The sequence below is a fragment of the Panicum virgatum genome, chromosome 9N (assembly GCF_016808335.1).
Source record: "Panicum virgatum strain AP13 chromosome 9N, P.virgatum_v5, whole genome shotgun sequence".
Lineage (NCBI taxonomy): Eukaryota > Viridiplantae > Streptophyta > Magnoliopsida > Poales > Poaceae > Panicum > Panicum virgatum.
This window is the reverse complement of record NC_053153.1, coordinates 30,651,207-30,676,004: the sequence shown is the minus strand read 5'-3', so window position 1 is coordinate 30,676,004 and position 24,798 is coordinate 30,651,207. Positions and strand designations below refer to the sequence as shown.

Genomic DNA, 24,798 nt, shown 5'->3' with positions numbered 1-24,798 from the left:
CGGTTACTTGTTTCTATCCAAACGTCGTTATCCTCTATCTAGCCAGCAGTACTTTTTTCTGACAACAAATTAGCACCAGCTATCAGACACAGCCAGCCAAACAGAGTGAATCAGCACCAGCCAGCCGAACAGAATGATTGCAATTTGCAAATTGCAAGTTACTATGTCAAATCTATTTGTTGGCTAAGTGGACTTTGCAATAGGTCTGACAGCAACATCTTCTAATGTCATAGCAAGTCACATAGAAATTACAATTTTATTGATCTGAGCTGCTCAGTCCTATTCCTAGAGTTCATACATTGGGTTTGACCGCTGCTGTCCGTGAGCATTAGATCTTCCAAAATTGATGAAGTTTTCTCTAAAATAGCCTGTGTGATCACTTCTGAAAATGTCTAAATAATGTGTAGACTGTTTGAGAACTGCATAATAAAACACGTCAAAGACATATATCAGTATAAAAAAGAAGCACTACATAGAGAGGCCTCTCCATTTAGCGTTAAGTGAAGACTCATCGCAGTTTCCTTTTTTATATAATACGTCAGGCCGAAAAGGAAACACGGCATGTTGCGGCATCCTCCCATGCATGTGCCGCAAGAGAAACAGAAAACTCCAATCAGTGGATGATATGCACATGCATAACAATCCCAACTCTAAAAAAATTAAGTTATACAATCATACATCCAAACCAAAATATGATCGCACCATTATGTTCGTCTTGACAAGAACTTCAAAACAAAATCCTACTTGAGTATGTTTTGGGCAAATTGGCAAAGTTACTTTTAAAAAAACAAATCTCACTTTCTCTATCATATAAAGTTACTTCCTTCATGGACTATAAAGTTACTCCAAGTACTGTAGAGGGACTCCCTTCACCGACGGGTGTGCTCAATTAATTGCACTCAGGCCCTCGTGCAGCCGTTGATTCAAATATTCCACAAAAAGATGTGTACAAGTATACATTATCTATTGATTAGGATGTTCTGCAATAATTTGCAGAAGAATTACATTATCCTTTAATTAAGCAAGAGACAATCCAATCGTTGATTCAAATATTCCACAAAAAGATGTGTACAAGTATACATTATCTATTGTTTAGGATATTCTGCAATAATTTGCAGAAGAATTACATTAGCCTTTAAGTCAAATATATATACTGCAAAAATGGTTCCTGAACAAAAACAGGAGGTTGATAAATTATTGATTTCCCCCCCAAGACCAGTTGAGGGATTGTTCCATCTGGAAACAAGATCTAGCGCCTCAAACTGTGTAGGATGTATTCAGCATATAGGTCCCTGAAAACAGTGCAAATAGGTTAAAAGCAGCTCCCTAACTAGAAACGTATTTTTAGATGATTCTGATGTATTATATGAGGATTCAGACAATAAAGAATGCTAGTTTTATATACAAAAAGCAGAATAGATTTTTCAAAAAAAGTAGAAAGAAAGGAAAACAAATGATAGAAGGTTTCACATCCTTTTCTCGAACACGCAGAAGAACTGTGTATCTTTGTATTAAATATTAAGAGAGGAGAAGGTTTCACGTCTCATATCATGTTGAGGCAATCATATTTAAGATTCATCCGCGTCACAATTTTGTTTTCGAAAAAAGAGAGACATGGTTATAAGCTATTTCAGAGAAGAATCACATTGAATGCTGAATGGCATCCAGGGCAGTTGTTGGTGGCAAGAACTCGTTCACAGCAACTTCCTTGTTTTCATTCTTCTTGTCTGCAGATACAACATGTGAAATAAACTTCAATGCTTGAGGGGTAACTGCAGTGCTATGATTATAGCAAATCAGACAGATTTGGAAAGAAATAGCACATACAGTCTTCAAAGAAGCGACGGATTTCATTAAGGCGGTGGGGAGACAACTCCTTGAGATCAGTTAAGTGACGATATTCAGGATCATCAACACAAACTGCAATTATCTTATCATCTTTCTCACCCTAGTCGTTGCACAAACAGATACACCATCAATCCAACATAATGTGATATGTGAAAGTTTGAATGAAAAATCTGTAAAATTGATCATGCCTGGTCAATCATAGGCATAAGGCCAATGGCCCTTGCCCGAAGAAAGCAGCCAGGTATCACTGGTTCCTGTTCAGTTGTAAGCCAGTTAGCGAATAACCTCATAGGCTTAAACATAACATACATCATTAATAATAAGTAGGTTAGATATATATATGATGAAACAAACAGCAAGAAGACATGCTGACCTGCATCAGGACCAGCACATCCATTGGGTCTCCATCTTCGCACAGCGTGCGTGGTATGAAACCGTAGTTGTGTGGGTAGACCACTGATGAGTATAGCACCCTGTCAACCTGGGGAAGCATATTTTCAAACATATTATCAGTTGCATCAGAGAAGAAATCGTCAAATTTCTGCAAGCTTAATTTTTAACGGACAGTCTGTACCTTGATCAATCCAGTCTTCTTGTCAAGCTCATATTTCACTTTACTGCCCTTTGTGATCTCAACAACCTGCAACCATGGGAGGTTGCATCTGAAAGTAATGCACTTACTCTACTTTACTACAAAGGATGAACATGACGTGATGCAAGCTTACACAGTTGAAAACAGCAGGGGCTCCAGGTCCTGACATTTGGGAATTTTGAAGCGTCAGCTTGTATGAACCTCCAGAGTCATACTGCAATGCCAAAAATAAGAAAGTCGTGTGTACCTATCTCAAGGTCATGCCAGGAATGTGCGGCGACCGATCGTTTTGAGAGGGACGACATGATCCGCTCGTTCAGCCGTGGAACACTCTTCTTCTCTTCAGCCATGCTACTACTACAACCACAGAGAGATGCCCCATATAATCCTCCTTGAAGGAGCAGTTTACAGGAGTGCTAGAATACCTCACCTGCTGCAGTACTTGCAGCAAAAATCCAGCAAAAGTCCAATATAAACTTGTGGGTCTATTAACAGTTCAAGAAAATGCATCCACCAAGGGATTTTTACATTTGCCAGAGAGTGAGAGAGAGAGATTTTGACATTTACCAAATGCTAGTAGGATTTGATCCGGGCGGGATCACCAGGACGAGGAGGAGGCCCAGAAGCACAGAACCACATGAGGAGCAGCAGCTTATTATATATATAGAGGAGAGCTCTTGGTCGTTTGGAAACACTGGTGGATGGAGATCCTGGAGAAGTGGCGGGAGCAGCGGCCTCCCGGACGCCCTCTGCTGTCCTGCATGCAGGCCTGAATTAGACAGGCCAACATGCAGGGAAAAAACTGAAGCAAGCAATGCCATCAATCAGCTTCACGACGAGACGAGCACCAGAAAATTTGCATCTTTGCGACCCGGGCCTGATCTGAGCCCATTTCCCAAGAGGACCGGGTTATACCCCGACAACCGCCGCCCCTCTTGCCCTTTCGATAAGACCGCTTCAAACTAGAGTCTCTAATTATTCAGCCAAGACAAGAGCCATGTGGTCCTTGTGGTTGTACTGTTTCCTGGGTGGTTCTCCATGTTCCCATTAAATCATATGATCTTGTAATTAACCTCAACATAACAGCATAAATAATTAAAGCATGATTAACATTTATTAAAAGATTATGATATTACCAACCCAAAGTTAAGCAACTAAGCATTTCTACCCAACAGATATATTAAACCCGGTATTCAAGGTTTTGGGGTAAAAGACTAGGTAAAGTCCTTAATAGGTGTCCCGTCAAGTTTATGCAATTCAACAATAAAGTAAAGTGAATTATCATGTTATTATTGGGACAAAATGGAATATGCAGGGGGAGAAGTCTACTTGCCTTCCTTGCCAAACAGCTGATTCTCTTCCTCGTATACTTGTTGTTGATTTCCCTCAAACGGCGTGTCGTCTACACGATCACAAGCAAAACATACAATAAAATAAAAAACAACACATAAAACAGTAAAAAAATAGAGGAAGATAAGGTGATAAAGATGTTTCACGCATTGCAAGAATCGCGTGAGCACAAGAATCGCTGAAAACGGAGTTGAAACCAAGAAGTTATGGCTAAAACAAGGTTTCAGGGGTTTATTTGCGATGAAACAGAACTTCCAGGGGTTAGATTGAAAGAAACCAGGGACTATAACGTAAATAAATCTTAGATCTAGGGGCTAGCTTGCAAAAAGAAGGGTTCTGGACGGTGGGTTCAATTTTGGAGAAGCCGAGGGGCTAAAACAAAAGGAAAAGGGCCTTGTTGGAATTATTTTTGAACTGAGGAGGAGTGCGGATTGATTAACAGAAAAACTAGGGCCTCTTTAGCAAAATAGCCAAGAGTTGACCGGTAGGGGTGATTGACTTGGGTCTGGTTTTTATATTCACCGTTCGATCTTGATCTGACGATGGAGATTGCATCAGGGCGGCTCAGGGCGTCGGCTCACGGCTGAGACGCGGCTTGGCTCGCGCGGGCGAGCAGCTGCGGCGGCTCGGCTCCAGGCGGCAACGCGGCTCGAGGCGGAGCGGCTCGGCGGGCGGCGGCGCTAGGACGCCGGCGGTGAGCGGCGCGGTGGCGGATGGCCGGAATCGGCCGTCCGGACTCCGTTTAGCACGGTATTTGTCCGGGGAGAGAGAGGATACGATGGCGAAGAAGATGGAGTGGTCGGGGAGGCGAGTTCGAGCGGCGGAGGGGGCGCACGGCGGCGAGATGGCTCGGCCGGACTCCGGCGAGCGATTGCGCGTGCTAGAGACCAAGAGAGAGAGAGGGGAAATGAGGGGGATACCTTGCTCATCTCAAGGCGGAGCTCCGGCGGTGGTTTGTGGCGAGGTGGGCGCAGAAAGGCGGCGGATCGACGGCGGCGGCGGCGAGCAGAGCTCGCGCGGTGGCGCTATGAGGCACGGGAGCGAGGGCGATGGAGTGCGAAGCTCGAAAAGGGGAAGAGGGAGCTCGGGTGCACCTTTTATAGGACGAGGGAGGGAGAGGGAAGGCCGGCAGGGAGTGGAAGGGGCGGTGAAGATCGACGGCCGGCCATTATTGGCCTTCGGTGGAGGCGGCCACTACTGGCGCAAAGAGGAAGGGGAGGCGAGGAGGTTGTGGCGGTTACACTGAGCTTTGAATGCGAGTTTGAGTAGAGGGGGAAGGGGAGGCGTGCGGCCGCGCGGGAGGGGAAGCAGCCGGCGGCGTTCGGCACTGCAGGGAGGCGAGGTGGCGGGAGGTGGGAGATGGAGCTGACGGGCGGGGCCCGGCTGGCAGTGACAGAGAGGGAGAGGAGGCGGTTTGGGCTGGATGGGCCGGTTGGGCTGCACAGGAAAGGAAGAAAGGAGGGAGAGAGGAGTGGGCTGGGTTGGAAGGGGAAAAGGAGAAATGGAGAAGAAAATTTTTCTCTTTTTATTTTAACACAAACATCATTTGAATAAATTCATTTTGAATTCAAGAAAATTTGAAATTAGGGTGTTACACAACTACATTTCAATGATATATTTTTTGTAACTTTTTGTGTATTTTAATTTACTTACGATTTTTGCGTAGTAATCATTAGGAACTCCATTCCGAATATCGAAAGTCTCGAAGCCACAACATTAACGACATTATGACAAAAGTTACAAAGTAGGGGATGTGACAGTTCTTGTAGAACTGGATTGTAAGTTACAGATATTAGTTGACCCACGGTTCTACTTACATTCCCAGCAGATACAACTTCATCGCGAACAGTGTCAGCACATAAAAAAAAAATCGGCACAGATACAAGGCAACATGCAGAAGTGGCAATCCCAATAACGGATAGGAGGTCAATTTAGTCAGCTACACATGCATATCTATGTCATTTCCTAGCCGGACCATCAAGCCATGGCAACATCTGTGCCCATACACCTTACCTTGCTAACACAACAATGCAAGGTCATGAACATTACCTACGGAAGTGCACTAGGACGCTACATGCAAGCACTTTTTGATGTTTCAGCCAAGTCTTTCCCAGGATCTCCCTTCAAAGAAGCATGCCTCTTGTGACCACTCCGAGTTAATAGTGCAATGCTATTTGATCTTGGTATCTGGACAGCCCCAGCAACACAATCTCCAGCATGAGCACAGCTCCAAACTCGAGAAGGCCCTTCCCCTAGGGAACGCAATCTTGGGAATCCGTTTTTTAACCTGCAAATCGACCAGTGCTCGGTATCTTTACCAGCCAGCTTGTCGCACACAGGGCAAGGAGGATCATGCTTCTGCCCCTTTGGAGTTGTCCGCTCCAGGCACTCAGCATGGTAGACATGGGAGCATGGGAGAACACCAGCAACCGGCAAATCTCCAGTGCGCACAATTCGACGAGAACCCCATGGTGATCTCTTAGTCAAAAACCTCTCACAGAGGTCGCATCTTGTTTTCTGCATTACATTATTAGAACGCAGTGGTCCAGCTCGATCAGCTTCAGGTCGTTCTGATACATCAGTAAGATCCATGCTACTTGCAGCACTCCAATTTCCTAACTCCCCATGATTGCCACTGCCATAGTACATGGGACCTGGAGAGCAAACCTCTCCTGTTCCCTTATACTCAGAGTGCAGAGGATTGTTGGAGCTCGCGCTGGCAACAGGACTTTGATTTCCTTGTGCTTCTAGTGCATGTTCTGGAAATGAAAGAGGATGGACTGGCTTTGACAAGAATGATCGACGACTTGGGAAGTTGCAGGGAGTTGATGAGTATGATTTAGGTACTATATCACATTCACTTCCCTCGGAACGAGAGGAGGTGGAACCACCACTATTCTGCTGTCCTGATATTCCCTACACCAAGAGAAAAAAAAACTGTCCCCTGAAGCGTGAAGGGAGAAATGAATGTAGTATAACATCAACAGCTGGCCTATTGCATACCTCTGACAGCAATAAAGCCCCAATCGGCTCAGCAACTGAAATTGCATAGTAAAAAATATCATTAACACAGCTGATCTTGTTGTAAAGTTCTTTAGAAAAGATTCCATGTACATGCACGTGGATATAAAAACACCCAATTAACAAAACTGGTCGTATTGTAAAGTGCTTTGGAAAATGGTTGCACGGACCTGCCATAGCCATGCCCACGTGATGATACACAATCACTGTATTAAGCAATTCAAAAAAATATAAAAAATGCTCATCCAGAAGAAACGAACAGAGCCCTTTAGCCATGTGATAAAGGTACAAATGATAAAAGAAACTATATTACAGAACAAAAAAACACTTTGAAGAGATACATAGATAATCTAAGCGGAGTAGCAAATGCACAATCTTGCATTCATGCTGACCATAAAATTGTATACTAATAATTGAAACTACAACGAGTATTTTAAAGGTGACAAGGCGACCCAAGGCGAGCTGGGCACATCTGGACGCCTAGGCAACAAGGCATCACTATTGCCCAAGGCGAGATGGGTCAACCCAGGCACCTAGGCCACGCCTTTGAAACACTGACCACAACCATGCCACAAGTTATTGATCATTCAATAATGCAATATTTCGAAATAATTATAGATTTTGCCAACACATTAGTAACTTTGCACTGCTATCGTATTGGTATGTGAACTACTTTGCCTGAAAGAAAAGGGTTATTCAGAGTTGAGATACTCAAATGGTTCAGCTAGAAAGAAAGAACATATCAATCAGGTAGATAATTGAATAGACCAGTAAATCTTATCCAAAACAATCACAATATCAAAGTAACTAGTGACAATATAACATGTGGGGTTATTGTGGAATGATAGGAAATTATGAGTATCGTACAAACAAGAAGACTAGATATAAGTGACATAAGTACATAACACTTACCACCTAAAAGTCTCAGATGCTGTAGCAATTTAATATATTTCAAAAACATTAACGAATTCATCGTAGTTATTACGTCCACAGCCTAACAGCAACAACAGAAAAGGTAACAGTAGGGGAGCACAGAGCACGCGAATAGCTGTTCTTTCAATAGCATATCTTCAATATTTTCTTCTATCTTGTTTCTATATCATAAGAAGCTGGTATTATTTGTAGGGTAATTTTATCCATGACACAGCAATAAGAAATGCAGTAAAACTCTCTCCATCATGTTCAGCCTCTCCTCATTCCTCTGGCATCAAGTCATGTTGCAGAACCTACTTTTTTTTCTCGAATATGCAGGAGAGCTGCATATCATTGCATTAATAGAAGGAGAGTTGGGGAGCCTAGTAGCGACCAGTTGCAGAACCTACTACAGGCACCTATACCTACAACGTATGATATAGAATCCTAAGTCCTAACATGCAGCACCATGACAACAAGAAGTCATTTTATAGAGCCAGTGGAAGGTTTTTATAAATTTTACCAACCAGGCAACCACCACTAGGAACATTCGTTTCAGGGGGCAATGTTCAGTGACCCATTGCTAATTAATTATGGCTCAGACACACCGTGAAGTCTGAATTGACCTAGCACCCAAAGTTAGCATGTTGCCAAAACATTTTATGGTGCATATGTTTTTAACACAGAAAATATAACTCATCAGGGATCACATCTCAACATGTTGCCAATGCTGGATATCATGCAAGATCCAAGCTCAAGTGTCGGTTTAAGACAATAATCATTGAGCATGGGCATGGCGTTGGTTACTCCGTACCAGGAAAACCCTTGGGGATAAATGATCACTCCTAAATTTGATGGTGGTAACAGGTAGCCATATATCTCTAAAATGCATTTAACAATATAACTGATACTTGATGATCATTTAATCAAAAGACCAGACAATTCAGATTCCAGGAGCCATCATGAAAAACTATGCAACCAGCAATCTGGAATCTAAAACTAAATCTGGAAACATATGATCATCCAGCTATGGCATAAAATTTTTGCAAACTAAATGAAGCCACATTTGCACTCCCAATTTCTGGGATCCCAACTCAATACCATGTACTCCCTCGATTAACAAACAAGTGGCATTTTGGACATCGATAGTCTCCAAAATACAACTTTGACTACAGTTTTTTGTCATAATATATTTGTAACACATAGGATAATTTATATTCTTATGAAAAAATCTATAAAAAATACTCGTAATTTGTGACGGGAAGGAGTATTAGTTGCAAAAGTTATGTTAGACTACTATTACAGAACCAATTTGAGAAAAACGAATTGTCATTTGATGAATAATCTGCCAGTTGATCATCAAGGAATTCAACTCAAAATCAAGCTAGCAATCATAATTGAGGTTTCGAAAATCACTCAAAAATCATACACAAAATAACAGCATGTGGCGCATCAATTGATTAAGGTTTTAGAAGTTCATTGTGCCACTCTATCAGTAAGACCCTTGTTTCCACTACACATAGTACACAATGAGCCCAACCAGCAGGAAGGCTGGTAGTGGTTAAACCATTACCATACTTGCAAAATCCATTACTCAGGAGTCAAATAATGACCATCTGCATTTAGAAGTGTCCAGAATTGGTGAAGCAAATTATGAGTTTGCTTGCATTTATATTTGATGAAACAATTTTTATTGTTAGGCCAAACATGGGTTGCATTAAAATAAACCATGACTTTTAGTCAAGTATACGAGGATAATTCAAATACTAATATACTATCATACATACTCCCTCTGTCCCAAAATAAGTGTAGTTTTAGGAGTTGGGCACGGGAATTAAGGAGGGGTAAAAAAGTAGGGAGTGCACATGAAGCAAGGAGGAATAGAGGAGAGAGATAGAGATAGAGTTGTATTGGAAAGCGAGAACTACACTTATTTTGGGACAAATTTTGAATCCTAAAACTACACTTATTTTGGGACGGAGGGAGTATGGATATTGGATTGCATTAAAGTTTACATTGATGCTAACTGCTATCAAATGGCAATCCAGTTGCAGATAATGGCAACGATATTGCTATATAACTAATGACAAGTTTCCATTGTCACACAAAAAAATTTTGTTTTGGCGGAAGTTATATAATATAGCATGCCTATGATCATACGATCTCAATATATCAGCTATCAATTTGTCAAGTCCATGAGTTTCTCTTGAGCTCTACGCTGTTCACCCCAGAAAGGAAATCAGGTGCAATATGCAGTTGTTGCGAAAGGGCATGGCCTGTAATAAATTTACTACGAAATGTAATTTTGCTGCATTCTGGAGATTGATACTTGATAGAACCACATGGTAGCAATTGTCAATGAGCTATTTTTAGCCCTTATAAAACAGTAACTTCTATTACCAAAGTGAACTCTAAAACTACAAGACTAAAAAAACTATTTTCTATGCCAACATAACATCCTATATAGCTGGTGCAAGATATATGTTAAAATAAAACAGAAGTAGAGGATAGTTTGACACAATCTTTAATTTGATGGATAGTCATTAGTCAATAGAGAAAGCGAGATCAATGTATGGGTCTCGAGTTTGAACAATCTTGGGCATGCTTAGCCTGAGAAATGTTAAGGACAACTGGAACTTCTGAAGGATAAAGATCATTACACATACCTCTCATGTATTCATCAATGCTAGAATCTTGCAGGATGGGCAGCATAACATGCTGGTTCTGGAAGCTGACGTCTGGGCTGTTGAAATACGATATGGCACCCTCAGATGTAGAGTAACGGTGCTCTTGCGGAAGTTCATTCCTCTCCCAGCTCCTACTAGCCTCTTTACTATTTGATGATAGTGATGACCCATAATTCGCAGCAACCCCGCTATCACCATGGGATCCATAAGACAACCCTTCCGAATTGATCCTGTACTCCCATCCCCTAGACACAGGTGGGGAGAAGCCAACATTAGTCCGCCAGGTCGGGTCACTTCGGCCAATAGAGGACCACTCCCGGCTCGCTGTGCTAGTCCCATGTGGCCGCGCTGCCACGCAGCATAATGAACCCATCCCAATCAGACTTTAATGCAGCACTCTAAGCAGCATGCAAATTCATTCCCAGATTTCCTTGCTGCAAATCCACTAAAAATTCCCTATTCAGACAGCATGGGTGAGCACCTAGCTGCTTCAATCTGTAAGGCAAAGCAACCAACTGACCTTAATTTCAGAAAAATTCTGAATTATATCTAAGATAAATGGATAAAGAACAAGAAATGACAAGGAAATATCACAATTTTACCACTATGTTAGATTGTTGCCATCAACGCTAAGTATGGAGTAATAAAATGCCCCTGACAGTGGCTTACTAGTGGGGTGTGCTCCCCGCTAGTCCCGGCTCCTCCCTAGCGGCCAAGCTCCAGCAACGCTGGGCTCCACCCCCTCCGGCACTGCTCCACCCCCGGGGACGGCCGGAGAAACCTGCCATGGCCGCGAATCACAAGTGAGGGTGGGCGGCGACCCATCTAGGGTTAGGGAGGGGGAGGGGATGGGGACGACCCAGACCTTCTTGACGGGGGAAGCGGTGCGTACGGTGCTCCGGAGCAGCCCGGCGTCGGGTGGCGGCGCTACTGGAGCAGGGGGGCCGCGAACGGGAGTGGAGCAGCCTGGGGGCCGGAGAGGAGAACGAGCCGAGTTGAGCCGAGGCAAACAGAGGGTGAATTGGCTCCCCGCGGCTCCTCCTCGCTATTTCCCCCACCTTGTCCTCAGGAAGGGAGCAGGAGGCGGGCGGCCTACGGCGCGCACGGACGCAGGCGGGAGTCCGCAGCGCGCAGGGAGGTGGCCGGTGCCCGCGGCGCGCGTGGAGGCCACCTGGAGCCGGGTGGCTGGCGGCGCACGCGGAGGCGGGCAGGTGCTGGGCGGCCGGTGGACGCGGAGGCGAGCGGGGGCCGGCGGCGGGCGGGAGCCAAGCAACTGGCGGCGTGCGCGGATAAGAGGAAAGAGAAGGGAAGGAAAGGAGCATAAAAACATAAAATGCACCGTGGGTACATGAATTTGCAGTGCTGCGTCAAATAGGTCCACAAATTTAGAAATCAGACATCTAGCCCCTTGAATTTGCGAACCCGTTCACCCCAGGTCCAGTCCGGTTTTGCATGGCTTGCATAGCACTGTGCGCCCGCGATTTGCTACCGTAAACCCGGATTTGCTACAGTTACCGCGGCTTTGTTTTTCTTTTTCTAATTTATTTCGGCTGAATCTTTGAAAAATCATAACTCTTCGATACAACATCGGATGAAGATGATTTTTATATGAAAATTGTAGCCCTCGACGAGATCTACAACTTTCAAGTTTTGAGTTTTTTCATTTGATGAAGTTAAGTTGCCCAAAAAAATTATACAAAAGTACAGCACCATAAAAATCACGTATTTCTGCTTGTCGCACTAGAAAATTAATATATTTTTCTATTTGTTGTCAAATGAAGACACTTATATACTAAAATTTTAGTACTCTAAAAGATCTAGATTCTTAGAGTTTTAAATTTTTATATTTGAAGTTGTTAGAATGTCGATAAAACAGTATAAAGCAGCATATTAAGTACGCAAAAGACGTTGAGGCTTTATACTATTTTATCAACATCTTAACAACTTTAAATGTAAAAACTCAAAACTCTAAGAATCTAGATCGTTAAAAGTGTTAAAATTTTGGTATACAAAGTGTCTTCATTTGACAACAAACAGAAAAATATATTAATTTTCTAGTGCGACAAGCAGAAGTACGTGATTATTATTGTGCTGTATTTTTGTATAATTTTTTTGGACAACTTAACTTCATCAAATGAAAAAACTCAAAACTAGATAGTTGTAGATCTCGACAATTTTCATATAAAAATCATATTCATCCGATGTTGTATCGAAGAGTTATGATTTTTCTAAGATTCAGCCAAAATAAATTAGAAAAGGAAAAACAAAACCGCGGTAACTGTAGCAAATTCGGGTTTACTGTAGCAAATCGCGGGCGCACAGTGCCATGCAAGCCATGCAAAACCGGACTGGACCTGGGGTGAACGGGTTCGCAAGTTTGAGGGGCTAGATGTCCGGTTTCTAAGTTTACGGACCTATTTGACACAGCACTACAAGTTCATGTACCCACAGTGCATTTTACTCTAAAAAGAAAGGGCGGGTTAATTGGATCCATGCAATTATAATTTTGCAAGTTTTGTGATCCGCCATTACAATTCACCTATTTCGAACGATGCCATTACAATTCTTATATTCTCTGAGACATGCCATTTTATACGTATTTGATGCCCTCGGACCCACCTGCAGGTGCCCATATTACCGTATAGACCAAAATGCCCCTGCTGCTATAATTCTCTCTCCACTCACACAGCCGGCCCCACATGCCATCCTCTTCCTCCGAACGCGTCGCCGCCCTTGCTCCGCACGCGCGATGCCGTGCCGCACCTCGGCCCCTGCTCCACACCGCCACCGGGCCGCGCTCCGCGCAGCACCGGCACCGCCGTTCCATGCCTCTGCCCCTGCTCCGCGCACGCAGCGCCTGCGAGGCCCGCGCCGCCGCCGCCGTGCCGCGCCTCCGCCCCTGATCCCAGTCCCCCTCCTCCCCGTCGGGGCTGAGCGCGCGGGACTCCGCAAGAAACAGTACGCAACGGCGACGACGGCCCCGGCGGCCAAATCCCTCACCAAATCCAGCACAGCACAGAGCTCGCCGGCGGAGAACGGCTCGAGCGGCCGGGCGGAGCCTCTCCCGAGGGACGAGGTCGTCCGGCGCCTGCGCGTGCTGCGGCAGCACACCAGCCTCGCCACCGTCGACATCAACAAATGCAGCATCGGCGCGCACCGCTCGGCCATCCCAGAGCTGGTGGGGCTCCTCTTTCCGCCGCGGTGGCCCGCGGGAGCGCCGCGAGGCGGCCACGACCCTCTACGAGCTCTGCAAGCTGCCGAAGAACCGCCGCCGTGCCGTGCGCGAGAGCGCCGCACCCGCGCTCGCCGACTTCGCCGCCGTCGGCTCCGCCCGCGCCGTCGAGGTGCTTGGCCTCCTCGCCAAGTGCCGCGAGGGGCGCCAGCAGCTGTGCATCGAGCAGGCCGTGCTCGTCCTCAGTTCCTTCCCTCTCTGCTCTACTCCGTCTGGCCACTCTGCTCCGGCCTCCGGCCACATATGAAGGGGACTTCCAATTCAGATGCTTGGGAGATCGATCCAGTAGGGAAACTAGAAATTCGATTGCTAGGGAGCTCGATTCGCTGGCCAATTTTGTCTCTCTGTCCTAGTTTGATTGATTTGTGAGGAAGATTTTGATTAATTTGGCAGAGAAGGTGAGGAAGCACTCCTCCCACGCCATTGCTGTCCGCGCTTCTGCCTGTCGCCGCGTCGGGGCTGCCTCCTCGTCCGCCGCTGCAAGCAACGGCGGATCCCGGGCCCCGCCGCCGGTGCCGGCGCTGGAACGGCGGTGCCGGCGCTGCGCGGAGCGCGGCCCGGTGGCGGTGTGGAGCAGGGGCTGAGGTGCGGCACGGCATCGCGCGTGCGGAGCAAGGGCGGCGACGCGTTCGGAGGAAGGGGATGACATGTGGGGCCGGCTGTGTGTGAGTGGAGAGAGAATCATAGCAGCAGGGCATTTTGGTCTATACGGTAATATGGGCACTTGCAGGTGGGTCCGAGGGCATCAAATACGTATAAAATGGCATGTCTCAGAGAATATAAGAATTGTAATGGCATCGTTCGAAATAGGTGAATTGTAATGGCGGATCACAAAACTTGCAAAATTATAATGGCATGGATCCAATTAACCCAAAAAGAAAAGGAATTTAAGGAAAAATGGGCATTATGAATATTATAATTGTCCAAATTAACTGATCCACCATTACAATTTGTTATATTCAAACCATACCTTTATAATTTTACAATTCTTCGAAACATACCAATACTTACACATTCCATGCATTTCTTAAAATTCATATATCAAAACGGAATACCCCATCTTCTTCTTTCTCTCATCCCCTGTCCCTGTGCCCTCCGCCCCCACTCCCAGATCTAATCAATCTCTCTCTCCTCGCCCCCCTCTCTCACCACCCCTCCCCCTCCACTCCCACTCAAATCCCTATCTGCCACCTCCTCGGGCCTCAACTAGATCCAGCCATTGCCTCCCCCACATCGGCCACCAAGGGTCCACTGTGTCGCCTCCGCCGCGGTCGCTGCCATGGAGAAGCCATGCTCCCTCCTAGTCCCATGTTGACAGTCGTTAAGTACTAAATTTGACTGTCAACTAGACTCAATAATAAAGGAAAATCACACATCTTACTCGCATATTTTGTATCACTAACCTAGTTCCACAGTTATTTTGGACTTTAGCTATTTCAGATGAGCAAGAGCGGAATAAGATGAAAACAAGATGAAGACGCCATGCAACTACGCAGAAAATCGCGTCCAGGGTCACAAACTTACAAAGACGGCCCACATGGCAGAGCAAACAGGGTGCCACGAAAGATGCACGTCATGGTTAACACCTGGGCCCACGTGTCAGCCTGCCAGAAGAGGATAAGGACGAGCTGTTGCCAGGTGGGGTCGGCCGAACCTGGCCGGCATCCCGTCCAGGTGCATCTCGAGGAGGAGTCACGGCCAAGCAACCTGATTACCTTCCTTGTATGCATTTGGTGGGAACCGACCCTGAGCACTATAAATAGGGCCCTCTCTCCCCCTTCTCAACACATACACACACACACACACAAATTTTCTCATACTCTCGCTCAAGGCTCTCTTGCTCTTAGTGTAGGGTAGTGGAGCTAGGCTAGTTTTCCCTTTAGCGAATCAAGTCGTCCTCAGAGTCGTTGAGCGATCCTCGGCTTTCGGTATGGCTTTGTATTTTTTCTGTCAGTACTCTATTCATAATATAGAGCTTGATCATGGTTGTTATGCTATCTCGATAGTTTATCAATCCATACTTCTGTTTATCATGAGCTATGTGACGAATATGGTTAGGCTAGATGATTCGGGTACGGATATCAGTTCGTTGTGCCTTTGGGCTTGCTCTGGCGTTATGCTTGTCCATCTGGAGGGTGGGAGTCCTAGGGACGCTGGAGTAGTGACCTCATACACGAGTGTGGTGCTCGGGTATGCAGGATCCTTCGGATATGACCATGCTGCAAAGTTTGACTGGGGTAGACGACAGGTGGTGACAGCCCTGTCCGTCTGCCGTAACGTCTTTGTTGCGGTTAGCGTAGTCCCCCGACGTTCGGGTTCAGTATAGGAGTTCATGCAAAGAGGTAACATCTCTAACAACACCTGGGATGGGACCTTCTCCCCGTTATCCCATTTTCCTGGCACCTGCAGCCCTAACCATGGTTCTAACATAATCTTTGCTTTGAATAGATGCACTAGGACCTCTAATCTAGCCTAACCTCCAGCTAACTTAACATAGGATAGTTTAGTTCTTTCTTTCTTTTATTCATTTCTTTGAGTGTAGCATTGTGCTTTGTCGCATTACCCTGTTTATCTTTCTATCTGTGACGGCTCAGGTTTTTAAATATCCACTTCAGGGTAATTAGCATCAAATCATGCACCATTAAATAGGAAACCTTGAATTAATGCATGTGTATGCATGAATGTCTATGTGTATGTGTGTCTGTGTGCATTTGAAAACAGGAGAGAAAACTTAAATAATTTCTAAAATGATGCAAGTTTGCATATGAAATTGCATTAGCATGTCACTAATGTCACGATAAACCAAAGTCTAGTTGAGGTCAAAGTGAGGAAGTAAAATTTTGTACATGAAATGACGAGTTCTTCAAATTACAGGTTCGAAACGTTTAAATTATCTTTCAAATTGTAACAAAAAGGTTTTAAAAATAAATTTTAAACCATTGTTCAAATGGAATTTTTCCTAAAACCAAAGTTATGGGTTTTCAAAAGACGAACAACTTTTGTGTTCAAAGTTTTTCGAGCTGCCACACAAAAATGGGAGAAAAATTTGAATTTCGAAGCATATAGTACCTTTTCAAATGCACTCAAGTTTCAAATTTTATCTTTCAAACCATTGTTCAAATGAAAAAGATCCTAAAACGTAAGTTGTAGATCTTGAAATTTTAAGCAAGTTTGGTATTCACAAATTTTTCATTTGATGTCAAGAAAATGGAGAAAAATTGAGTTTACAAAATGAAGTTTTGGAACTTCGTTTTAATTACAAAACTGCCCTCAACTCTATCACTCTCTCTTCCTCACGGCGTTCGCACGCCGGCGAACATCGGGAACGGCGCCCGTCTCTGGCCGTGGCCACGCGCCGCACCCTCGACCCAAACCACTCTGCGCCCCTGGTTTCCGCAAGACCGGCTCCCCTCTGGCAGCTCCCGCGCTCGCCACGCGCCCCCACCGTCCTCCGCTCGCGCCGTCGCCGTCTCGACGTCGGTGCCGTCCTGCGTCGTCGCGCCGTTGCCTTCCCCGCCGCTCAAGCCGTCCCAATCCATTCGTGAGCCAAGTTCGATTTCTCCTCTCTGCTTCACCTTGTCCAGAGCCGAACCCTCTTCCCCATCGCCTGAGCTAGCCTCGTCGCCGCCGTCGCCATGGCCGCCGAGCTCAGCTCGCCGCGGAACTCCACCCTCCGCTCCCACTATGCCAAAATCGAGCGCACCACGACCTTCCTCACGTCCTCCCGAAGCTCCTCGGCACGGCCACCGTCGCCCAGCCACGCCGGAACGCCGCCGCCGGTGAGCAGGGCCGCCGCCGCCCCTACCTCTCCATGGAGACCCCTCCTCTGCCCTCCCTCGGCTCCAACCGACCTCGGGAACGGCTTCACCTCGCCCCAACGGAGCTCCCAAGCCCAGCCACCTCCGCACATGGCTGCCGGAGCGCCGTCGCCGCTGGCCAGACCCGCCGCTGCCCCTTGCTTCACGCCGGCGAGCCCCGTCCGGCCATCCCCGCGAGCCCCGAGACCACCCACAGGTGCGCCTCGACGCCCTCTCCCTCCCCCCCACATCTCCCTTGCCGCCGGCGAGCAAGCACGCCGGAAACCCGGCCGCCGCCGGTCCTCTGCTCTGCAAGTCCGGCCAGGGACCCCCCTGCAAAGAAAACAAAACTTCTAGGGTTTAAACTGCAAAATAGACATGAACATTAAGTTGCAAACTTTGAAATTCAATAACAATTCGTAGAATAATATGAAAAATGCAAACTCAAGTGTTTTGGAATCCTTGAAACTAGATCTACAACTTTTGTTACATCCACTTTTGCTTTTGACCAATAGTTTTATCTGTAGATTAAATATTAGTTTAATCCACATTTGTATGTATCTCAAGTTCTACTCATGATCTTTAGCTTATTTTCAGAAAGTGTACTGCAACCTAGATGAGTAGATTACTATAAAAATTTGAGGACTTTTTGACAACTCTAGCTATAGGTTTTATTAGATCTTGTTTTATGCCTATGTTAAATAAAATTAAATCCACAGGGTGCTATACTAGTTTTATTAAGCTAAATTTTTTTTAAAGTAGCCTTACCTTAGTTTCTAGATGCTATAGAAAATTTTTGGGAATTTTTAGTAATGTATAACTAGTCCTTTTGATTTATTCATGAATAAACTTTGTAAATCGAAAGCCCTAGTTTCCTTCATTAGAAAAATCTCATATTTTTACTAGAGCTTGGTTTTCAGTACATGAACATGCCTGTAAAATTTTAGCCACTGAAACTAAGTAGTTTACTCTGTAGATTTTTAGTTAGATATATGCCTAGTAAAGGAATCTAAATTCCTATGCTTGCTGTATAGCTCAATAAATTATGAAAACTTTACCACAAGCTCATCCTAAGGAATCCAATCTTTAGTTAAAATATCATTACCAACACTTATATTCCCTAGCCTGGAGAATTATTTTTGGGTAGAAAAGTTTTTCTGTATTTATATAAAAGAAAAGCAACACACCCAGCTCTTTTATGAGTTAGTATAGATAAAATTCCTACTCTATATATGACTGCCCAACTGGATGAAAAAGAAAGTAGTAGCACCCTCCAACTTGAGTTTGGTTGACCTCCATCTATGTCAAGAAATAAATGCATTATATTCGTCTCATACATATGTATTGTTGCATTTCATTTAGGTACGATAGATGTACCACGTGAAGGATGTGATGTTGAAGCCGAGCCAAAAGACGGTGAATGGTGGACACGTCTAGAAGATGGACGGATGGATCCCGATGTGCACGACCGAAGGAAGATGCTCGCTGAGCAGTTATTCTCTAACTAACACTGACCTAGTGTTATTCCCAGGCAAGCCTCGGAGCATGTCCTATATATTTTAAATTTATGCAACTTATTATTATTCCTATCTACTTGCACATTTAAGTTGACAGGAGTTGCTTGGAACTTTAGCTGCATGATCCTAGGTACCTATGCTTGAACACTAGTATGTGTAGGTCGCTAGTTGGCTAGGCTAATGGTTCGGTAGAAGTCGAGTGATTTCCTGTCACTCGCGAGAATTATAGGAGTTGAATGTTTACTACATGCTGCAACTATAAGGCCTACGGGCGGGGTCAGGGCACTATATTTTTGGATGAGACCCCGTCTGTTTAGTGAAAAGTTGATAAGGTCGCAGTGTGTGGTAGTGGTGGTTAAGCGTTTGAACGTACTAACCACATGCCGAGAAATATGGTAATTGGTAAGCTTAAGTACTGGATTGCATCGAGGCTGGAACACACTCCCCACCGTCTTTGAACGTTGTTCTCATGCGGCCACATGCGGGTGCAAGAAGGCTCACGACCCGGCGTCGTACCGTGGCGTGGATTCTTGTAGTCGAGGGCGGTGGGCCTGTTCCGTGCAGCGGGAATTGAAGGGAAAAGTCATGTGGGCGAAGCGAGACGTCGATCCTCATGTGTGTGTGTTAGGTCTGCCTGGCCAGGTTAACAAATTCGATTCGAATCGTCCGCTTCTCACGGTTTGGGACTGCTTAACCCTTTTGCCACATAGAGTAAGAAGTGAAAGATGATGATGATGAATATAGTTGGTTGGATGATGAAAGATAATTGTTTCCCACCATGTATGCTATTGGATATATGCTCACCTAGAATGGTTAATTGAACTAGAATTTGGAAGCTAAAACCTGAAATTAAGGATCTACTCTTTACTGCTTTTGGACAAAACAAACCCCTCAAGCCAAAAGCCTTGCACGTCTAGATTAAGGGCTAAGTATACCCTTAATCAGGTAAGCCTTACTGAGTATTAGTATACTCAGCCTTGCTTGTGGCTTTGTTTTTCAGGTGGTACATCGGAGGTTACGGTTGATGTCATGTACGGGCTTCATCATGACGTCTGGTTTCGACGCTAGACTATCGTTTGTTTTTCTTCAAACTTGAACTCTGTTGTACTTTTATAAATTCAAACTCGGTTTGTAATAATAACAATCAGTTTTCATACTCTGTACTGTAAAATTTGTGGAATGTTGAATTCTCTGCACTGCTTTGTCGATCCTGTTTCAAGTGGTTTAATCGGGATTTTACCCGACAGCACTGCCGGATTACTCCGTTTTAAGTGCGTGTTAACCCTAGTTACCGTTTCGGTGATGGTTAGCACACTTAAGCCGGATTAATTTAGGCGGGACTGCCACACTATCATGACTTACCCCTATCAGAGTTATGTCTATTACTTAAAGAACATTGTCATGATTATTACTAAGTACAGTACCTTTGCCACTGTCATCCTTTGCGAAAAATATAAATAACGATAGCCGAATACTCATGAGTGAAATGCTACAATGGTATGTCCGTGCGCTTGCGGATCCTTTCTGTAATCGTTAAGTTATACCCGAATGTCATTTCTGGCGCCGTTGCTGAGAACTACCAACTCCTGGTAGCTACGCTAAGAAATGTCAACATCCCCGTCAACAAGGGCTCAGTCGCGATGGCCAACGTCATCAAGGTGGATCTAGAGGGTGGCGAACGGCCCCGCCAAGATTAACGCCATGTGTCGCGCCATCTCCCTCAACGGTGAGACGCTCCCATAGCTCTTCATCACCACTGTCCGCTACGTGCTCCCCTCCGAGGACCACATTGTGTAGAAGTTGCTAAAGATGATCCTCATCTGCCAAAACCTTTGCAACAACCTCTAGAGCCCCAACGAGTACATCCGCGGTGTCACCCTGTGGTTTCTCTGTAGGCTCTCCGAGCCCAAGGTGCTCGAGCCGCCCGTGCCATCCGAGCACATGCACCACTTCATCCGGAGGCACACCTTCTCCGTGGTATCTGTGGTCTACCAGTTCCCGCTCGGGGACCAGCTCATCCCCGACGCACCAAAGCCCGTCGAGCGGTTGCTCGCCTCTGAGTAGGACGCCTCTGCATGGAGGAACACATTCCTCATGCTCTGTGCCTGCGGGCAAGAGCGTGTCGTTGCTTACTGCACAATAATGTGAAGCTCTTTCTCCTGGATCATCTCAATGATCTTGGCACCACGCACCAGGATAGCCGGAGTGCCGGACGCTATGGAGAGAGAGGAAGGAGGGAGGGGATGAGAGGAAGAAGAAGATGGCGGGTACTTTAGTCCTTAAATATTAAGAAACATATTGAAGAGGTAAGTAGTGGTATGTTTCGAAGACTTCTAAAATTGTAATGGCATGGTTTCAATATGACAAATTGTAATGGCAGGGCAAATTTGCCTAATGTTCTACAATGGGACAAATCAAAGAAAAACGCTCCATAGGAGGAGCCGCAACCAGAGTTGTTTCAGCTACAACCGGAGATTCACCAAACTAGGCCTTACGTAGTTGTAAAGTTGGAAAAAGCATTTGCGCTAGGTGAATGACTCGATAAAGTTTTTGATGTTTACTACCAACAAGGCAACATGTAATTAGCTATGTTAAGCTATCAAAAGCGTCAAATGATACCAAACGGAGCAAGTATTTGACATAGCTATTTTCTGGTGGAACATGCTGGAAAATAAGTATGGTATGAATCACAATATCTCTTTCTTAAAAAATTCTTAAATTGTGATCAGCACAATCAAAATATCAATTGTCCAAACAAATCCAACCCAAAAAAACAACTACTTATATTCTATTTCGAGTAAATTGCACCCACCATATATTCTAGAATGTGTAAACAAATGCATGAATGTATGCATGCTGTAGCTTAGATCACAAATATTAATTAACGAGCAGGAGTGCTAAAAATGCAAAATTGGCATCTCTAAACCCCTTCCTCACACTTCAAATCCTTACATCATTGCATAGAGGGAGCCTCTAGAGTAAGTTGTGGCTGTCGCAGCAACTTGCAGTATAGCAGCAAGTTCTAATCCTTACATCATGTGGTTGTATATGTACATATTTGATAAGCTCATGCATCACTTTGCACGTTTTATAACTTGTTGGATCAAGGTGAACCATATAAGCTGTTGTGTGGTGGGTGTTATTTATTTACTCTTCCTTTTATAGTTCATGCATGCATTATAAGATTCAAATGTTGAAAGAAACAACCTATAGCTTTAGCTTCGTTGGGTTCATAGGTTAAAGTGGTAAGTTCATGTTTTCAGTATAAGAGAAATTAACAACCTATAGCTTTAGCTTCGTTGGGTTCATAGGTTAAAGTGGTAAGTTCATGTTTTCAGTATAAGAGAAATTAACAAACAGAGTGTGATCTTTAAAACTGTATTGCAATGAACTACGATCAACATTTTGAAATAGAGACCAACATATACTTGCCTAATGTTAAAATCCAAGAGCACATATCTATCAACTATAAAATTTTTAGAATAATGTAATAGAAAGAACAGAATGAGTGGTGTGAGGAACTCATGCACAGACAGTCTGCCCGTAGGAACTCAATAGCAACGCAACCATGGCCGGAAGTGGATAGGCAGCAAAGTTAATTGAGTTAGTGGTAGCATCAAGGAAGGAGAAATCTTAGCTTTCACTTATTAGTACCCTAATGTTTTATATTTTCATTCTATAGCAAGATTGGTAAAGGTAAACAGGGTAACTCATCTTTTTTATCCTCATAACGGTTGGCATAAATAATGGATATTAATGTTATTTTTAAATCCTTCATGAGTAGTTTTTTAATCTTACTTTCTTCTACTCACGTAGATCACTTAGAAAATAGGTGTAGAAGTTTTGAAGAAGAAAATTAACAGAAAATCATATGTGGATGAGGTCATACTTGCTACAGAACCATACAAAACTTTAATTGAACCTTGATTATGTTGTGAAATAAATTGACAAGCTACAAGAAAAAAAAAAGATTTAACCTTAGCGTAGACATTACTCATCCTTACTTATTCATGTCGACTCGTATATCCACTAAATGTCTTGTAATGAATTTTAGTTTGATATCAAATTTGGTTGCAGCGGTGATGATACTAAAACATTGGTTGCAGTGTGGCATGTTTTAGGTTCAAAAGTTAGTAGATTAGAGGCAGCATAATACCTATGAACATATTTCATGATATTCAGTTACAATTTCATAACCTAAAGGATAAATGGACTTAGATGGGGACTTATGCCAAACGTAACAAAAAGGTCCTAAAACTATTTTAGGATGGAGATGCCTTATCTACTCCATTTATAAAAAAAATCACTTCTTTTATTTACCGTGTCATGTCATGTATCACAAACTATCATTTTGTTATATTTTTTGTACTTCTGGAGATCAGGATAAATTATAGACATGGAGGATGCATCAAAATGTGATTGAAGTATGTTGATATCACCACAATTTTGTGAAAGATCTGATGAAACATCATACAAAATTTTAGGAAAATTAGTGGATCATGTACAAAAGTAATATTTTTGCAAGTACAACTAGCTAGGATCTGGCAAGGAGCAGCCTTGATCCAAGAGGCGAGGAGCTCCTGCAGACGACCCTAACCCAGCCGCTGGTGCCGCAGAGTAGCAGTGCCTGAAGATGAGCGGAGGTGTTCTTCCTCACCACCATCGGCAGTGACATCGCCGTCTTAAGCTCCATGTTTGCTTGTTGTGGGCCTGTCTGTGAAGAGGGGTGGAGGTGTTCCTGAATTGTTGCTCTATTTCATGGTGATGCAGTCTGCCTTTCTATCTGATCAAAAACTCATTGCACAATTCCGCTGGTTGCTGACACACCTTGCTAGCAGCTATTCCTTAGTTTGATCATCCTTTTCACATGTTGAATATAAATGCAAAAGATCTAGAATTCAGGGGGTGATACATGGAGAAGGTAGCATATTTCCCCATTTTTAGTGTTCCGACGGAATCAGGCTTATTTCCTTCAGCAATAGTCAATAGTTCTAGTGTTGCAATGCTGAAAAAGTAGTCTGAGAAAGCAGGTTTCATGTTGCAGCCTTTTTAAACCACTATTGATAGGGTCTCCTCTTTGTAGAATCAACCGTCAAATAGAAATTCATTTCTTCTATTTAGGGGCTTTAGTCCATGTACTTAATATATACATTGAGTAGCATTCTGTTTCTCGGTTTAGGTATTGTGTTGGAAGAAACTTTAAAGTATCAAAGCCGCTCACACACACCTGACAAGGAAAATTACTATCTGTAAATTCTGTTAAAAAAGGTATATACTATAAAAAGGAAAAGTCCAGTTTACACCCTCGAATTATTACAAAGTCTTATTTTCAACATACAACTACAAAACCAAATAGTGAGACCCATTCAACTATTAAAAACAGACAAATTTGGCCCTTTGAGTGGTTCAAATGTGATTGTTCATTTTATGGAAAATAAAAATATTCAAATTTAAACTAAAAAAATATAATTAATTCATTTTAAATCAGAAATATATGAAACAAATGCCAATAGTTTTCTAAAATTAATGTTTAAAATAGTGGTTTCATGGAGCTGCCGCTATCCCACGCTATAGCTGGCTATAGCAGCACTAATAGCGTTTTTTTGGATGCTGGCGCTAAATCCCATAGTCCACAATTTAAAAATTGCTAAAAATATAAGCTATCTGTTTGTACTTTAATTTTAGTTATTTCGATCTATTTTTCTCGTGTTACTAGTATTTATTAGCTTGTAGTTATACCCATTACTTTTGAATAAAGAAGATGGAAATAGAAAATTAATAAATAGTTTACAATTTTAGAACTATTTTGGTATCACTTTCATATTGTTCTGATTTAAAATAA

General features: G+C 43.9%; 2 protein-coding genes across 6 annotated transcripts; both read right to left on the bottom strand.

The window, feature by feature from the left end:
* Window positions 1-1,630: 1,630 nt before the first annotated feature.
* LOC120691957 (soluble inorganic pyrophosphatase 1-like) lies at window positions 1,631-2,790 on the bottom strand. Its single transcript, XM_039975161.1, has 7 exons — window positions 2,688-2,790; window positions 2,574-2,602; window positions 2,423-2,488; window positions 2,222-2,329; window positions 2,037-2,102; window positions 1,828-1,948; window positions 1,631-1,727 (listed from the first exon to the last, which is right to left on the bottom strand). The coding sequence occupies exons 1-7, from the start codon at window positions 2,788-2,790 to the stop codon at window positions 1,642-1,644; spliced, it is 579 nt and encodes a 192-aa protein (XP_039831095.1). The 3' UTR covers window positions 1,631-1,641.
* Window positions 2,791-5,523: 2,733 nt separating this feature from the next.
* Window positions 5,524-11,739, bottom strand: LOC120691612. Of its 5 annotated transcripts, none has more exons than XM_039974750.1 (5): window positions 11,276-11,739; window positions 11,013-11,191; window positions 10,390-10,905; window positions 6,794-6,828; window positions 5,524-6,706 (listed from the first exon to the last, which is right to left on the bottom strand). In XM_039974750.1, the coding sequence occupies exons 3-5, from the start codon at window positions 10,781-10,783 to the stop codon at window positions 5,861-5,863; spliced, it is 1,275 nt and encodes a 424-aa protein (XP_039830684.1). In that variant the 5' UTR covers window positions 10,784-10,905; window positions 11,013-11,191; window positions 11,276-11,739; the 3' UTR covers window positions 5,524-5,860. The 5 variants fall into 5 exon arrangements, with proteins under 5 accessions (XP_039830684.1, XP_039830681.1, XP_039830683.1 ...); XM_039974747.1 differs by having other exon boundaries at window positions 6,794-6,882; window positions 11,276-11,704; XM_039974749.1 differs by having other exon boundaries at window positions 6,794-6,834; window positions 11,276-11,703.
* Between the last annotated feature and the right edge of the window lie 13,059 nt (window positions 11,740-24,798).